The sequence below is a fragment of the Eretmochelys imbricata genome, chromosome 7 (genome assembly GCF_965152235.1).
Source record: "Eretmochelys imbricata isolate rEreImb1 chromosome 7, rEreImb1.hap1, whole genome shotgun sequence".
Lineage (NCBI taxonomy): Eukaryota > Metazoa > Chordata > Testudines > Cheloniidae > Eretmochelys > Eretmochelys imbricata.
Window position 1 is genome coordinate 33,311,863 of NC_135578.1, and position 12,212 is coordinate 33,324,074.

Here is a 12,212-nt window from a genome sequence, read left to right on the forward strand (position 1 = left end):
GGAGCCGCCTGCGCTCTGGGGTGGAAAATTCACCACCCCAAATTTAGAAACGGCCTGCCAGGCCCAGAGAGCAGCCAGTTCCCCCAGCCCCGGGCGGGGGCCTCCTGCCACACGCAGCCTCCTGCAAATGTGCATACACCAGCACAGGTGTTGGCACAAGGATCCCTGCCCGGCAGGGTCACACACACACAAGCCACAAGCCCACAGGCCTCCCCCTGGCTCCCCTGCGGCTACTCCCGCCCGGCCACAGGCGGGTGCACAAGCCTGTGGCCACACGTCTGCCTGTCACTAGTGTGTGTGTCACGCGTCTCAGGGCATCTGGACAGCCAGGGGCGGTTGATGGTGAGCTCATGTGCCCCATCTTGGACTCCTGCCACGCTCCAAACACAGGTCTGGATATGGGATGAGCCCTTCCCCGCCCCCCACCCTGCCCCAGGGGTTGACATGACCATTCCAAAGCGTGTGTGTGTGTGGAGCGGGGGGCAATGCCCCCGTCAACCCTGTGTCCCCGCTGCCCCATACAAAACCAGCTGCCTCTGACTTAACGGCTGAATCACCAGCCCCCACCTCAAAGTTTACTCACCAGAATCTGCATCTGAACCAGGGTGTCACATCTTGGTCCTCACTCCTGTCGCACAGGCCCCTGCTACCCCAGCCCTGGGACTTCCCCCAAGCCCTGCTGCTGCCCCTCACTCCTGTCCGACAGCCCAACGGATGCACTCCCAAACCCACCCAGACCCTTTCCATTGTGGTTTCTCTTGCCAAGCACTGAGCGATCTGTGGGCTCCTGGGCTCCTCTAGCCCTGCACACCCCACCTGGGAAGGAAGGGCGAGAGGGGGTGGGGCTGTCAGTTTGGGAAGAACTGGCAGCTCCTTCCCAGTCTGCCTCTACCCACCCCACCCTCCAATTCCGGTGTAGGGGGCACAAACCTGGGGGCTGACAGCAGAGCAGGGATGGGCAGCTGCAGAACACACTGCTGAACCCTAGGGGGCACAGGGGGCAGGGCAGACGAACAGACTGGTGCACTGTGTGCTCCAAGGGCACTCAGCCATGGGAGTCCTGGAGCCTGCGGAGGTCTCTGGACTCATTTGGGGCAAAAAAAAATAAGCAAACAAAGAGTAGAAAGCTGACCCCCAGCCCCACACTGTGCTCCTAGAGGTGAGACTAGAACCCAGGAGTCCTGGCTCCCAGCCCACCCACTAGACCCCATCATGCTCCCAGAGCTGTAGAGTTGGTATAATTTAGACCACTCAGCTGCCCTGCAGCTGGGAGAAGGGTTGGGGTAGGATGTATTGTCCACAGTCCAGCCAGGCCCAGGCCCTGCTGTGAGGCCCGGCTCCCTCCCTGGAGTGGGATGGGGAGGGGCTAAGGATAACAGGCCCACAGAATTGCCCCCCCTCCCCCCTGCAGGGGGCTTCCTGCCAGAGCTGCTGGGTGAGAATAGGAGGAAGTGGGGCTGGCAAGGCCACTGTGTGTGGGGATCCTGCCGACCTGAGCCGGACACGGCTTGGGCCTGAGGGTTCAGGGACCCCAGTGTCCCCTCAATCAGCCAGGGGGGGATGGACACAAAGATTGGCTGGGCCTGGAGGGATAGGATTCCTCCGCCCCCCACATCCTGCTGATGGAACCATGAGCCCATCTCCCTGGAGGTCGAAATTCAGACCCATGGCCCCGCCTGCTGGCCATGAACAGTCCCTGCAAGAATTCTCTCCAAGACAGTTTTTGCCAGGGCTCAGCCTCTGGGCTTGGCAGTTCCTAGCCCCAGGACCTCTGGGCTTGACTGTTCCTAGCCCTGGCACCTCTGGGCTTGCCATGTCAGTTATGAAAGTAAAAAGATTGCTTGAGCCCTGGCATCTCTTTCATTACAAATTAAACAGTGCACAGAGCCTGCCAGGTTCAACACCCCTGCCCCTTCTGTCCCCAAGCAGGTGGGACAGGAGCAACCGCTGGGTTTTTTGGGGAGAACATGGTGTCACCAACCCCGAACATTCAAACACCACAAGATGAGCCCCAAAATCACACCATGACAAGGAAAGATGAAACCATGGTTTGGAGTCTGTCTCCCCATGTTCCTCCCACACTGCTGGGACCCCTCCCATTGGGCTGCTTGCCCTATGCCGCCCTCCTCCCCCACTGCCAGGACCCCTCCATGACCCCCCTTGCCCTGTGCTCCCCATGTCACTCTCCTCCCCAGCTGCTGAGATCGGTCCTCCATCCCCCTCCCCTCCTGCAGTCTTCAATGGGCCCAGCTGGCAATTGGAATGGGGACCAGGTAACTCTTGGTCCTGTCAGTTACCCTGTGGGGCCAGTGAGGGTGTGGGGACAAAACTAGAATTCCAGTGGGTCCGACACAAATGCTGCAGTTATTTTCCCAAGTCCTGACTCCCACTCCTAGGTACTGGAATAATACACGGCCGAGTCAGTTTCTGAGGATTTATTCAACAGCTGTGGTGGGGTTCGAGCCCCAACATGCTGTATATATTACATTTCACCTCTCTCACTTCTGGAAGGGTTTGTTTTTTTTTCCCCTATGTGTCAAATGTTTTTAATTTTTTTTTTTAAAATATCTTTAAAGTGGCCATTTTTGGCTCATGGCTGAGGCACTAAAAACTGCTAACATGATCCTACCCACAGCAATGCCGGAAAATGCACTGCCCCAGCCTCTCCCCACATGGGGCGCTATAGGGAGCGGGGCAGGTGTGCTGGCTGTAGATCCCAGATACTCCAGCCCTGGTCTCCCCCAGCAGGGCGGGCTGTAGTGAGCAGGGCAGAAGCAAGCGCTGGCTGCAGAGGGAGGGCCAGGCTACGCCAGCCCTGGTCTCTCCCAGCAGGGGATGCTGTTGAGCGCTCCCAGCTACACATTCTACTACGTCGAAAGGGGGTGAGGCTGTGGTGGCCATGGGGCTCAGATGGTGATGTGGAAGGAGTCCTGCAGCCACTGGTCACGGGAGTTCTGGGGCTGAGGCAGGCTGAGCCGGCCCAGCAGTGGGGTCTCCTTGCGCACGTCGGGGCCCGGTGGCTCCACCTCAAACTCATCGTCCTCATCAGAGAAGCCGTTCTCAGCAGCGTAGGAGCCCTCGGAGTGCAGGGACGACGACATGTCCTGGAACAGCCCCTTGTACTCCTGGATCGACTCGTACAGCGACCAAAGCTGGCACAGCAGGGACATGTCCAGCTGGCGCAGGCCCACCTGGGGGGATAGGGACCGGGAGGGTCTGTCACAGTTGGGTCTGTTCCTTCTCATGGCTCCCTGGTACCCCTCAGGCTCAGTCCCAACCCACAGCCTCACGGCTCAGCCAGTGACTCAGTCCACACCTCGGCTGCCTGCTATTCCACCCCACCAACAGTGTGGCTGTCTCTGCTGTCCCCTGCTGGGAGGAATGAGACCTGCGCTGTGTGTGTGTTCTCATACCTATAGACACTCACAGCATGTGTGCACTATTTCATGAGTGTCAGGGCCTGTACACACAGTTATCACCACACGTTTATTCTATGAACACAGTGCACATTCACAGCAGCATGGCAGTGTGGGGGCACACGCGCTTTCATCTGGGTTTGTACAATGCCTAGCGCAATGGGGGCCTGCTCCATGATGAGGGCTCCTAGATGCTAGTACTCTTCCTCTTCTTCCTTCTTGCTACTTCCTTATCCGGGGTTGGTGACCTTTACAGCCTTCTTCTTCCAAACCCCATGATCATACAACTGGCTGTTGTGCAAACTGATCTCTCTAAGTTCTGCTTATATCTGGTCCATGTCATAAGAACATAATGGCCATAAAGGGTCAGACCAATGGTCCATCTAGCCCAGTACCCTGTCTTCTGACAATGGCTGGTGACAGATGTTTCAGATGGAATGAACAAAACAGGGCAATTACAGAGTGATCCATCCCCTGTTGTCCAGTCCCAGCTTCTGGCTGTCCGAGGGTTAGGGACACCCAGAGTGAGGGGTTGCATCCCTGGCCATCTTGGCTAATATGTATATGATGTCCCAAGTCTTTGGCTTCCCCCTGGGCCGTCTTCTCTTCACAATCATTGTAAGGGCCATCCTACCAATATATCCTTGGGGGTCCCCACTGGACATGTCTATGCCAATGCAGCCTGGCCTCCCTCAACTTGTCTTCAATGGGGCAACCTCCATTAGGCCCCTCACAACCTCATTTTACTACTACTACTAATTACACAGAGATGAAGCTTTCAAGGCCAGAAGGGATCATTAGATCATCTGGTCTGACCTCCTGTATAGCACAGGCCAGAGAATATCCACCATATGTACAGAACACACTTTATACACAGCATGGACGTTCACACAGACACACGTGCATTTGAGCCCAGACCCAACACAATGCTACACACACAGGTACACAAACATGCACCTGTCTGCACCCCCCACATGCTAGATATTTGCAATACACACACACCACAATACCCACATGCATGTGAGGCACATGCTGTTGTATATGCTCCCTCCACCTACACATACAGAGACACCAACACAAAGTTACACATGCACATGGACACAAACACAATCAGAGACACTTTGACCCCGGTGCCAATCACATTCAGTCATGCCAACTCCAAGCAGTTGAAAAATTGTAAGCCAGACACTCCCTGTCCCCGAATATATAATCATGGGTCCTATTTCTTTGCTTGCTGCCTTGGAGTCCTGCGGTGGGCGTAGGGGGACAGCTGTAGCTTGGCCACATTCTCCAGCTTTTCCCCAGGAAAGAAGAGCTAGACACTAGCTGATGTTGTTTGTCAGGGTGCAACCGTGTCAGCTGGGGTGTGTGTGATTTTACACCCGTAGAGCTGTAGGAGGACAATACCTAGCGTGGCTGCAGTGATACTGGGATAAAGGTGCCTTAGCCTAGTTTTGTTTAGTCCCCTTCTCAATCAGGAATAGCTATCCTGGGATTAGCATCTTTATCACATTATAGCTGCATCCACACTAGTAGGCATTGCTGTACTTTAGCCCAGAGCTGTTCGAGCAGGACAGCTTTGGGGTGTGGACAAGGGCTAATCAAAGAGAGCTGGCAACTCTCCCACAATTCCCTGCCCGGGGCTTCTAGAGCAACACTGAAAATGGTGAGAGTCGCAGTGAGACATGGCGAAATCCCCCAGCCCCACAAAGGTCCCGAGCTCTGGGAGGCAAGTCTTCCCCCTCTCCCAAACATGTATACACACTGCCTGCTGCCCCAGGGACCCCAGCAGGCCCACCCCGGCTAAGGGGAGCATCGGAGGCCGAGGGAACCTCGTGGGAGGGCAGAGGGGCTGTGCCACATGGGAGAGGCTGTGCTATGGGGGGCAGGGGCGCAGTTACCATCTCCTTGCGCAGCATGGCCAGCGCCGAGTCCAGGTTGGCCGGTTTGCTCCGCAGCAGCTTCTCAGAGGCCACCCGTGACTTGCTCAGGTCGTCCTGGATCCGTGTCTTCTTGCTGTACACTTTCTCAATCTCACGCCACGAGCCACCACTGGAGTTGAGGATCCCGCTGAGGCCCTTGGGAAGTGGGGGGAGCCCTTCGATGGAGCAGACATTGCCCCCCAGGCAGTCCTGGGGTGGCTGGAGGCCGTTCATCGTGGACAGGAGACGGGGAAAGAAAGAAAGAGCTCCTAGGGAAATAAGCCCAGCCAATGGCAGAGGTGTGTCTGGGCCACGCTGGGTTATACAGGAATCTCCCTTTCTGTCCCCTTCCAAAGCCTGATTCTCCGGGGTCGGGGACAGGGCTCTTTTTACTAGGCTCCCAAACAATGTCTGCGAGGGGTCAGCCAGAACCGAGCTAACTATGCCCCAGTAGGACCGTCCTGGCGGCCAGCAGCCCCTGCCCGGGGGCCGTCTGCCCTCGGGAACGTGCCTGTTCCCCTGCAGCTCTCTAACGGGCCGATTCCCCGCTCCGCCAGCCCGCCCCTGCAGCGCCGAGTGCAGACCAAGGCTGACCTAGCAGCTCAGGGCGGCCGGGGGCATGCTGGCCTCACCGCCCCACCCCACCCCGGGGGGCTAGGAAAGGGCCGGCCGGGTCATCCCGAGCCCCTGCTCAACACCACCCGCGGCTAACCCAGGATCTCAGGGCAGCTCATCTTCGAGCCTCCTGCCCCTGCGGCGCAGGCGCCTCCCGCGGCCATCCGCGCTCCTCCGCTTCCCGGCTCGCTACTTTTCCATCGGGTCTCTTCCTGCTGCCTTTGTTCCGCGGGCTCCCGGCCCCGGCCCCCGCCTGTGCGGGGCCGCGGGGGGGCGCGGCCAGGGGTGGATGGAGGGAGGGAGAGAGAAAGACTTCTCAGGCGGAGGGGTGCGGACGCCGGCCAGCCACACTCCCGGCGGCGCGGGGAGGCCGGAATCCGGATCCCCACCCAGGCCCGGAGACGGGCGGGCAGAGGGGGCGTGGCAGCCTGACAACAGCTGGCGGGCCCCCTAATCCGTGCCCCCGAGCCGGCTCTCCCGGCGCCGGTCTCCCTTTGTTTGCTCTGCCTGCCGCTACCACACCCCACCTGGTCCTTCCAGGCCCCCCTTCCCAAAAGGGGGCAGGCTGCCGCGCGCTTAAAGGGGCAACAGCAGCTGGGGCACAGGGAGACCCTTTCCTGAGGGCAAACAGGCCCCTGGCTCCTCCCGGGGTTGGGGGTGGGGCGGGGGACAGGACTATGCGATGAGATTCCCCCCCTGCCTCCACCAACAGGCTCTTTCCAGGGCTGCGGTGGGGCCCATCGTCAGGGAAGGCTGGCCCTAGGATGCTAATCCTCTGGCCAGACGCCTGGGGTGGGGAAAGCCGCTTAGCTGGAGAAAAACAACCGCCCCAGCTAGCAGCAGGGCTGGGGGGAGGGGACAGATCGGACATGTCCCAAACCCAAAAGCTGATTCCTCCCCGGCTCAGATGCTTGGGCCCATCCAGCCTGCTACCCCTGCCCCTCCCCCCCATCCAACTGATAGCCAGGACTCCTGGGTTCCATTCCTAGCTCTGCAAGGGCACTCCGGGCTGAGAGCAGGGGCAGTGACGGGGGTCAGAACTCCTGGGTTCTATCCCTGGCTCTGGCACTGACCTGCAGTGTGACCTTGGTCAAGGCCCTTTGCCCCTTGGTCCGTTTCCCATGTCACATAGCAATATAATCCTTACTTTGGCTGCTTTGACTGTAACCTCTTGGGGAGCAGGATTGTCTCTCACTGTACAGTGCCCAGCCCAAAGGGGTGCCCAGTCTCAGCCTGGACAGCACCCAGCCCGATGGGGGCCCCCCGCTCTCAGTGGTGGTCTGGGCAGCGACTGGCCTGAAGTGGGGCCCCCCACTCTCAGGCAGAGTCTCAGGAGTGCTCGGACCAATGCTCCCCCCTCCCCCAGTCAGGGTCTGGGCAGCACTTGGCCACACCTGAGTGGCATTGCGACCCTGTGCACCAGGTGGCAACAGCTGGAGCAGAGCAGGGAGCTGAGTCTAGCTATGGTAAGGGAGCCTTCACTGCAGTGCAGGGAGGCCACACATCTGCCTTTGAACTGGGCAGTCCCCTTTTTGGGTGGTTTGTCCCCCATCTGGTACTGAGACAAAACTGGACATGGTTGTATTCGGTATCGGATGGGGGATGCCCTTCTGAACAGTGCATCACTCTGCCCCTGACCTTGCACATGCGGTGTGTGTGAGGTCTGGCCGATGGGGTGGGGGTCCCACGCCATTCCAGGTATTCTGCAGGGTGAGCTCACTCTCCAACCCCCCCCCCCCCACACACACACACTGGGCTGGAATTAGGGTTGTGGTCCTGGGAAGAGGGTGTATATATGTAATGGTGACAATTCAACAAAAACAATTCAGAAGGAAGCTGGTGACTCGCCTTAATAACCAGTCTGGGAATCTGCACTAAGGAATCACCAAGAGCAGAGAAAAAGCTCATTGAACGGTGTGTTCCCCTTTTCACAATCAGATCTCAGTCAATTTCAACGCCCACATCTCAGGCCACAGGTCAAGGTGTATGGCCGGGGGTTACACACTGGGCATGACAATGGCCTGACCTGACCTGAAATCCCTTCTGCCTGGTACTGAGATGCAGCAGACTCTAGGGTGGGGGCTGTTCTATACAGGGGTCGCTTGCCTGGTGCTGAGGTGTGGCTGACTCTAGGATGGGGCAGAAAGGATGTTTACACAGGGGTCTCTCTCCCATTACTGAGGTGCGGCCACCTCACTCATTGCTTAAAACCACCAACAGGAAGCAAAGGAGGATTTCAAGGCAAGGAAGAATTTAGGGAATTGGGGGTGGATGCGACTGTTGGTGAATCTCCAGTGGGCTATTTAATGATCACTGACGAAGGGGAGCATGCCCTACTGAGGCCCCTCCCGACTCCCTGCAGCAAAGCATCCCCTAGCACCATGCTTGGGCATTTGGACCAATACTGGCTACAGATGGAGAGTGCCCCCTACTGAACCCCCATAGCAATCCCCTAGTGGTGAGCTGGGGCATTGGAGCCAGGTACTGTCTGGGCTGCAGTCAGGAATCCTCTCCTCTCCCCCAGCATCATGAGTTCCATTGGGCAGTAGACAGGGCATGACAGGCAGGAAGCCAAGCCCAGCCCAGTGGGATCCTGGCTGCATAGCAGTTGTCTCAATATTACAATAGGCCCGGCAGATGCCTGCTCCATGGCCCCTGCCACAGCTGCCCGGGTGAGACCAAGAGACAATGGAACAAAGGAGAACTGGGATGACCCCATCTGCTCCTCCTGCCTCAGATCAGACCCATGGCCCATCCAGCATAGAATCCCCCCTCTCCAGGTCAGATACAGCCTGGCATCTCTGTGGATCTGATGCTTTGGGTCACCCTGACCCCAAATTATCAGATTGAGTCTTGCACAAGATTTTGGAGTTTTTATGGGATGCTACAGACAAAAAACAGGATCTTTGTCCAGCCGAAGGGGGCTGGCAAAACAGAGTCTCTGGGGGGCGTCCTCACCCCCTCTCGGCCTGGCTCTGCCAGGTGTAGTCAGCATTGAGGGGCCTGGCCACTGCCCCTGAGGAGGCCGGGGTTGGCCTGGGTGACTCACTGGGGGGTCAGCTCCTTGAGGCATTTCAAGGACTCAGCACAGGAGCGGATGAGGCTGCACAGCTGGAGGCTGAGCTCGATGGAGACACTGTGCTGGAGCTCCTGGCTGGCCCAGCCCAGCTTCTGGAGGATGGCATCCTCTGCGGCAGCCAGGGGGCTAGCAGGCAGGGCAGGTGTCGGGGCAGGCCGGGCCTGCGGTATGGCAGCCGCAGTGGCGGCAGCTCGTAGTCCCGAGGCTGCCCCCTCACAGTGCTCTGGGCGCGGCACGTGGGGCTGCTGGTGGGCGGCTGGGAGGTACCCAAGGGGCGCAGCCTCCTCTGAGGTGGAGGCCAGCTGGTGCTCCCGGACCTGGGACAGGGCCGCCTGGGCGTTCAGCGCTGGAAAGAGAGAGAGGACAGATGGGGTCAGAGCTGCAGGTCCTAGAGCTGCCTCCGGGGTCAGCAGTGTGCAACACAGGGCGCAGCCACAGCTAAACTGAGGGAGGGCAGGCGATGGCCACTGCCTTGGGAGCCAGGACGCCTGGGTTCTATTCCCAGCACTGCCACTGATCTTGGGCAAGTCCCTTCCCCTCTCGGTGCCTGTTTCTGCTCAGACTGTGAGCTCTTCGGGGCAGGGACCTTCTCTTACTGTGGGTCTGTGCAGTGCCCGGCCTGATTGAGCCCGGATGCCAGATAGGTTCCAGGCAGTGCCCAGCACTAGATCAGAGCTGGTGCCCCTAGAGGGGAAAGGCCCCATGTCCCATTCCATGGCTCCTGAGCCAGCCAGTCCCCCCATTCCCATGCCACTCGAACACCTCCCTGGCAGACAGCACAATGCTGGGAAGGACCGTACCCGGGTTGTCCTTGTCAATGTCAGAGTTGAGCTCCTGGCAGGCCACGCAGTAAAGTTTCCTCTGCTTGTCTTGGAGCAAGATGGTCTGTAAGGGAGAGACAGCCCGGTGCGGGACTTCAGGGCAGAGCAATGAAAGAGGGCGTTGTCCTAGCATGGTGAGGGCAGAGACACCAGAGCTGCTCCTCAGCTCTAACTCAAGGGCAGACTAGAACCACCCCCAGGCCTCTGATGAGGAAGAGGGAGCAAAAGGAAGGGTGTGAGGCCAAGAATTGTCTCCCAGAGGCTGGGAGCCCCGTTCTATGGGAGGGACTAGATTGCATGGCCCCAGGGTACAGCAGCTTCCCCTACAGCAGGGGTGGGCAAACATTTTGGCCCGAGGGGCACATCGGGGTGCAAAACTGTATGGAGGGCCAGGTAGGGAAGGCTGTGCCTCCGCAAACAGCCTGGCCCTCACCCCCTATCCGCCCCCTCCTACTTCCCGCCCCCCTCAGAACTCCCCCCGCTCTTTGTCCCCTGACCGCCCCCTCCCCGGGACCCCCGCCCCAATCACCCCTGGGACCCCACCCCCATCTAACCCCCCCTGTTCCCCGTCCCCTGCCCCCCCCCAGAACCTCTGCCCTGTCCAACCACCCCTGTTCTCCGTCCCCTGACCACCCCCCCTCCCCGAACCTCTGTCCCATCCAACCACCCCTGCTCCCTGACTGTCCCCTGGGTCTCCCTGCCCCACATCCAACCCCCCGGCCCCCTTACCATGGCGCTCAGAGCAGCATGTCTGGCAGCCGCGCCTCTTGGCCAGAACCAGACATGCTGCCACGCTGCCCTGCATGAGTGTGCAGCCCGGCTGCCCAGAGCGCTGCCCGCGTGGCAGGGGGAACAGCAGAGGAGGGGCCAGGGGCTAGCCTCCCTGGCCAGGAGCTCAGGGGCCGGGCAGGACAGTCCCGCGGGCCATAGTTTGCCCACCTCTGCCCTACAGCCTATCCTGCTCTGGGGTGGGGGACGGGAAGACACACATACACAATGTAGTATGATGGGTGGAATAGCCCACATGGGAAGGGGAGGATCCCATGCTGTGGGGGTGGGGGGAACCCTCCCTCTCACCGCTGTGTGATAGAAGCTCCCACTCCAAAACCACTGGGCACTGAGGTCCATTCAGCTTAGTATGCCTCCCTTTCCCCTCAGGCAGACCCATGGGCCCACTTAGCCTAGTATCCCATCCTTCCCACCTCCGAGATCAGACCAATGGGCCCATCCAGACCAGTATCCCCCTCTGGATCAGACCTGCAGGCCCACCCATATGGCAGGGCTGGCCCGGGCCTGCTCCCTGCTGGATCCCAGCACACTCGGGCATCAGCCCAGGCTAGAAGAGATGGAGCTGGCCTAGGACACTCCCTGCAGAGCTAGTGATGGATAGCTGGGGGCCCGCACACTGCCCTCTTCTCCTGCCTGGAGCACAGTGCCCTCTATTGGGCTTCCCGCGCAGGCCCCAGGTCGTACCCCACACTCTTCGCAGCACTCCCCCAGCATGCGGTACCCCTTGAGCAGGTAGTCGCCCATCACTCTGCTGATCTTATCCTGTCGCTCCCTCCGTGCCTGGATCACCTTCAGCTCTGCCTCTGAAGGTGGCTCCCAGTTCCCATCATCGTTGCCTGAGGGGGGAAATGGGAAGTTGGCAAAGCCATTGCACAGCGTCCTCGCAAGCTGTCAGAGCAGGGACACCGTACCTGACACTGAGATGCAGCCACCTTTGGGATAGGGTCCAGCAGATGTTTATACAGGGATCCCTCACCCAGCACCATGCCTATCTGCAGTGATGCCAGCTCTGCCCATCCAGAAGGGACGGTGCCACTGCGCCCATGAGAGGCTAAGCTGGGCTGAAGCAGTTAAATAGGGTCGGTGTTGCCCCCTCCCCTCTGCTGCCAGATGCCACCAGCTCTATCACTGCTTGGGGAGCCAGCTCCCACCAGAACCAGCCCCCTGACAGCACACTCCTTCTCCGCAGCCCCGACTAGAGCCCTTATGTCCCAATCTCCCCAACTCCGTCCTCACCTCTGGCCGGGCTGCCCCTTCCTCTGCTTCCCCAGCCCCCACTCCTGCTCCCAGCATAAGGCTCAGCTCCCCTTCCTGCCCCCCCCGATCCATCCCCTGCCCCTCCCTCTCCTGCCCCATCCCCGCCCCCCCTCCTCCTCCTCCTCCTCCTCCTCCTCCTCCTGCCCAGGGTAGCCCTTGCCCCATCCCCGGCCTCTCCTGCCCCGCCCCCAGGCGGTACCTGCCGCGTTCAGGGCCATGCTGCTCGCTCGGGGCGCCCTTGCTGCTGCGCCGCTTCCGCCCCAGCCCCTTCCCGCTCTGGCCGGAAGCGCCTCCATGTGGGGCTCCCGGACTG

General features: G+C 59.8%; 2 protein-coding genes across 2 annotated transcripts; both read right to left on the reverse strand.

Moving 5' to 3' along the window:
- Nucleotides 1-2,420: 2,420 nt before the first annotated feature.
- On the reverse strand, nt 2,421-6,379 carry FAM89B (family with sequence similarity 89 member B). Its single transcript, XM_077822906.1, has 2 exons — nt 5,318-6,379; nt 2,421-3,191 (listed from the first exon to the last, which is right to left on the reverse strand). Exons 1-2 carry the CDS (start codon nt 5,570-5,572, stop codon nt 2,907-2,909), a joined length of 540 nt encoding a protein of 179 aa, XP_077679032.1. The 5' UTR covers nt 5,573-6,379; the 3' UTR covers nt 2,421-2,906.
- A 2,432-nt stretch (nt 6,380-8,811) lies between these two features.
- Nucleotides 8,812-12,212, reverse strand: ZNRD2 (zinc ribbon domain containing 2). Its single transcript, XM_077821436.1, has 4 exons — nt 12,099-12,212; nt 11,327-11,478; nt 9,833-9,917; nt 8,812-9,378 (listed from the first exon to the last, which is right to left on the reverse strand). The coding sequence occupies exons 1-4, from the start codon at nt 12,193-12,195 to the stop codon at nt 8,999-9,001; spliced, it is 714 nt and encodes a 237-aa protein (XP_077677562.1). The 5' UTR covers nt 12,196-12,212; the 3' UTR covers nt 8,812-8,998.

Coding starts and splice junctions, on each gene's coding strand:
- FAM89B (XM_077822906.1), bottom strand. CDS start 5,572: ATGAACGGCCTCCAGCCACCCCAGGACTGCCTGGGGGGCAATGTCTGC. Junction 3,192..5,317: donor CCATGCTGCGCAAGGAGATG/GTAACTGCGCCC, acceptor CTATCCCCCCAG/GTGGGCCTGCGCCAGCTGGA.
- ZNRD2 (XM_077821436.1), bottom strand. CDS start 12,195: ATGGAGGCGCTTCCGGCCAGAGCGGGAAGGGGCTGGGGCGGAAGCGGC. Junction 9,918..11,326: donor AGTGCTGCGAAGAGTGTGGG/GTACGACCTGGG, acceptor TCTCCCTTACAG/ACCATCTTGCTCCAAGACAA. Junction 9,379..9,832: donor CATTGACAAGGACAACCCGG/GTACGGTCCTTC, acceptor CTCTCTTTCCAG/CGCTGAACGCCCAGGCGGCC.